Here is a 4,556-nt window from a genome sequence, read left to right as displayed (position 1 = left end):
CTCCTCCAGGAAGCCTTCCCTGATCCCTCTGTCTAGGTCAGTTTCTCTGTTGGCCGCTCTTGTGGAACCATGTCCCTTTCCTTCCCAGCCCTCACCCAAGTTTGCTGTTGTACTTTTGTTATTGTGACGCTTTGCCCCACTCATCTGATGGCAAACACCCCAAGAGCAGAGCCCCGGGTGTCTTGTTCTTCTCACCATCTCCCAGGGCCTTGCACAGGGCCTGACACATTCAGCTGAGTGAGCAAACCACTTAGTGGTGCCTCTGCTCTAAACTGTCACGATGCAAAGTGTGAACAGATCCTCCCCACCCCATCACCAATTTGAGGTCCACCGTGGCCCACCAAAACTGGATTCTGGATCACTTTAATCCCCCCGCGTTCTATGTTTAATGGCAACCCTGGAGAAAAAAAGAAATATTGTTTGCAAAGAGCTGATACCTGCATCATCTCTTTTTCACTCTGGTGACAAGGGCAGGTAACATTAGCCCCATTTTACAGATGAGCATCCTGAGGCTCAGAGAGGAAGATGGCCTGTCTGAGGTCACACAGCTCACGCAAGGGGAAGCCTGCAGCAGGGCTCAGGTGCCCTGACTTCTCAACTCTCTCCACATCATCTCCTAGGTACACGCTTACCCAACTCTACTGATGCCTCCTCAGATTGGTGCTCTTTTCTCTCAGCCCTGGGGATCAGGAGTGATCACCCCAAAAGGCACAATTATTACTGCCTTCTTCCAACCCAGCCATGACCTTTGCTGTCACCTCCCACAGTCAAAAGGGAGCACTGGGCAGTGCAGGTCAAGCCCACCCGGGCAGGGGGCTTGCTGATCAGTCCCACAGGGCTCCCATTTCCCTCTGCCTGGGAGAGCTGCTGAGCTCTTATTCAGGGCCGTGGGAGTCAGGCCAGCTCTATCTTTTGAGCTCCATCTCCAAGTGAGAAACCACACAATTATCTGCTTCCTTGGTAACAAGCAGTGACATTAAGGGTAATAACTCTGCGGGTGAAACTGTCAGCCATGGTCTCCTGACTTCTGGGTCCCCTGGGCTGGCCTGGGCACAGGGAGTGGGTGATGTGAGTGTGTGTGTCGGTGGGCACCGCTGGGAGAGGAGGCGGGCTACACTGGAGTGTAAATTGAGGCAAGCCCTGAGCCTCTCTGGTGTGTCCCATCCAGACGGCCTCAGGGAGCGAGCAAGTGAGAAGGCCCATTCTGGACGGTTCCATTGCAGTCTGGCTTACACCCCTCCAGCTGTGCTAAGGGCTTAAACAGCCATTATGGAAAAGTTTGGGAAAGTTTGGGGACTTTCCATCCTCTCTCCAGTGCTAAAGCCTCTTCTCCCAGCAAGGATTTTCCCCAACAGAGGATCAGGATGGGATCTTTTCTCCCAAGTTCCAAGCTGAAAGGATAACTTCTCATTCTGCTTTGCAGGACCATTCGTGATGTATCAGAAGGGGAAGGGGTCTTGGAGACCCTCTTTCCTGCCTCCGTGAGGACAAGGGTCTCCAGGGGAGAAAATAGCAGCCCCCTCATTCCCTGGCTGGTCCACCACAGAACCTACCGGAACCCAGCTTTCCGGAACCCCAGGCACCATGCTTCTTTTCCAGTGCCCCGCTGCTTGCCCGTTCAGCCTCAGAAGGCCCTAGGCTGCTGGCCCTGCTCACCGGAGCCTTCTTGGGTGTCCAACCAGAGAGAAACCACCTGTCCACTCACCTGGTGCCCGCGGGGCCTTCTGGGTGGGAGCTGCCACTGGTCCCTGCTCGTCGGACTTCTGGACTGCCCAGGCTCACAGATGCTCTGTCCCCCCTGCTCTGTCTACAAGTCCAGTTTCTCAGGAGACACCTCGATGTTGATGGAATACCAGATGATCCAGAAGAGCAGGCTGAAGGCCAGGATCAGGGCGCCCGTGTAGACCAAGAAGTCCCAGTAGCTCAGAGACGCGAAGATCCCCAGCAGCAGCAGGGCCAGGCCGGCGGCATCAAGCAGGAGAGCCACGGCGAGCAGGACCACGCAGCGCCCGGGGTTGCACCCTCCCCACGGCCTCCCCAGGAGCATGGCCCGGCAGCAGCCCTGGGGGGATCGGCAGGGGCGGGTGGCAGGCCTGCCTCCTGCTGCCTCCTCTCCCTGCTGGGTGTGAGCAAATGTGCCAGCCGGCGCGTCTCAGAGGCACAAGGAAGTACACGTGGCCCCGGACCTTTATGAGCACAGCAGCCAGTGGGGCAGGATGTTTCTTAACTGTTTCAGTGCTCAGGAATGACACCTGCCCAAGCAGTGTGACATGGCTTTGAAGTGGATTGGTTATCCCCGGTCCCAGCCAAGTCTCATGGCAGGGGAGGGACCCAGGAGCCCTTGGGGATGGATTTGCAATGTCAGGGGTCTAAGGCCGTTGAGGGGGGCCCTGTGGCCCCAGAAGAGGGCTGCTTGGAACCCTGTTCTCTGACTCAGAAGCCAGAGAGGCTGGGTAGGTTCTGGGCACGTCCTGTCACCCATGGTTTTGTCATCTGATACGGTCAGGGTGGGGTCTTCTACCCTCTTCCCTCTTCTGCTCTAGTCTTTCTGGTGGGAAAGGGAGATTTTATGTGAAAGGTATGGAAAAGAGTTTGTTGACATAATAGATATTGAAATTTTCCTGCAAGAATTAGTCATTATTAACAAGAGAAAGGTTTGCCTGGCTGATAAATTCTCTCCTCTGAAGACCAAAGGACCTGGGCATCCTAGAAAGATAATGGAGTATAGGTCTCCATCATAGCCCTTTGCAATAAAGGCAGACCCCAGAAAGTGGTAGGAGATTAGAAAAGATCGAGAGGACAGAGAGGTGTGAACAGAAGGATATGGGACTTCTGGACCCTCCTGCAAGTGGACATGGTGTGGACCAAAAGGCAACTCCAGGCAAAATCAGGAAATGTTTCCACTGTCCTCTGCCCCTGCATTTTTAGGCTGGCTCACCGTCCGTGTACTTTCTCTCTGGCAGTGTCTGTCTGTCCTCCCAGACCCTGTCTACAGGGGAGGGGTTCTGTATAAAACAGGGTGAGTGGAGTGAGCATCAAAAGAGAAAAATGTAGCTACAGATCCTTGATCAGCCCTGAAGGGGCTACACAGATGGCCCCTGACCCTATCCATTGCGGGCCTTGAACCAGGTGCCGACTTGCTCTGGGCCTCAGTTTCCCCAGAAACATGGAGGAAATAATTCCCACACTTTCTTTTGCCTCCTCAGAGGGCACAAATACATAGATAGTTCGAATCTAGTTTCCTATGCCAAGATGAGTGAGAAACTTCCAGAACAAGTCTCACAGAGGGGAAATTATGTAGACCATCGTTTTTAGGATCTGAAACACCAGGAGATTGACCCAAGCCAAACTTGAGCATCTCAGAGTGAGAGAAACTGAGGCCAGTCCTCTATTCACAGTTGTGTCCTCTTCTCAGTATACTGTGAAGGGCTTAGGGCCCTATACAGGGACATCTGCAAGTGCTGGGGAAGCCACGACTTCCAGCTACTGTTCTCCAGCTCTGACTACGAGAGTTTCTTGGGAGAACCATGGTTGGGCAGCAATGATGTTTCCCCAGGGGCCGGCTGAGCGAGCATCACTAACGCAGCTGCTGCCAAGTCCAGTGCCTTTTGCAGAGTCCCGTGCGTGGGTACGCTCTTGTCTCGGTAACCAAGCGTCCTGATTTTAGCACTAAAATTTCTGCGTCACGGGAAAGCCATGTCCTGGATCACCTGAGATGGTAGGTCACCCTGTTCTCTCCTGGAGTGCTAATTTCAAAGAGAAGCCAGTAATGGGGAAAGTCTCCTCCACCCCCCACTTCAAGTCAGCCCCACTTAACACAGACCCTTAACGTCCCAGGGAAACACACACACACACACACACTTCCAGTGGAAAACCCATGACGTTCACAAGCAAAAGGGCAAATTTAGCTAAACCATCCACAGTGACAGTGTCTCAAGACTGGATGGATCTAATCTGCATCAACTACTTGGTATTCATCCTCCAAAACTGTTAAGCACCTCTTTTCTTTCTTGCAAACCTGGGTGGCAGCGTGCTCTCTGGTCTCCACCTGCTTTCCCTTTCTCACAATGCAGGACAATCCTTCCCCTCTGGTGACCTTGCATCCCTGCCCCAGGGGGCCTGCCAGGGAGTGAAGAGCCCCCCACACCTGCCCCGCGTGTCCCCCCAGCTCCTGCTTCCTGAGGTTGCATCTTCCATGTGCTGATGCCATCAAGGCACTGACACGGTGGGAGACATCAACGGGGACGCGTCACAAAAAGCCAGGGGGTCCCAGGCCCTGGAGTGGGAAGGGCTGAAAAGAGGAGGTCGGAGGCAAGTCGAGGAGAGCGGCTACAAGTTTGGGGAACAGAAAGGGCCTGGGGTGTGGGTTGCCGACCCAGAAGTGGGTCATTAGCAAGACGCATTCATCTGACCTGACAAAGAGCAGCTGGTTGTGCCCAGTTTTGGCAGAGGATGCCACCCCCCTCTTCCTTCCACAGAGGTCCTTTAGGACTTGTCCACTTGTCAGGAGCAGGATTCACTGTTGGAAATAATTGAGAGGGTGTTCATTTATTATT

The 4,556-nt window shown here is 54.0% G+C and overlaps 1 protein-coding gene across 1 annotated transcript; it reads right to left on the bottom strand.

The window, feature by feature from the left end:
• Positions 1-1,807: 1,807 nt before the first annotated feature.
• LOC119513524 (putative transmembrane protein) lies at positions 1,808-2,047 on the bottom strand. The gene has a single exon (XM_037808818.1). It carries the CDS (start codon positions 2,045-2,047, stop codon positions 1,808-1,810), a length of 240 nt encoding a protein of 79 aa, XP_037664746.1.
• Positions 2,048-4,556: the final 2,509 nt, after the last annotated feature.

The sequence above is a fragment of the Choloepus didactylus genome, chromosome 18, assembly GCF_015220235.1.
Source record: "Choloepus didactylus isolate mChoDid1 chromosome 18, mChoDid1.pri, whole genome shotgun sequence".
In the NCBI taxonomy this organism is placed as follows: domain Eukaryota; kingdom Metazoa; phylum Chordata; class Mammalia; order Pilosa; family Megalonychidae; genus Choloepus; species Choloepus didactylus.
The sequence above is the reverse complement of the archived record's forward strand: the minus strand, read 5'-3'. Positions and strand labels throughout refer to the sequence as shown.

Coding starts and splice junctions, on each gene's coding strand:
- LOC119513524 (XM_037808818.1), bottom strand. CDS start 2,047: ATGCTCCTGGGGAGGCCGTGGGGAGGGTGCAACCCCGGGCGCTGCGTG.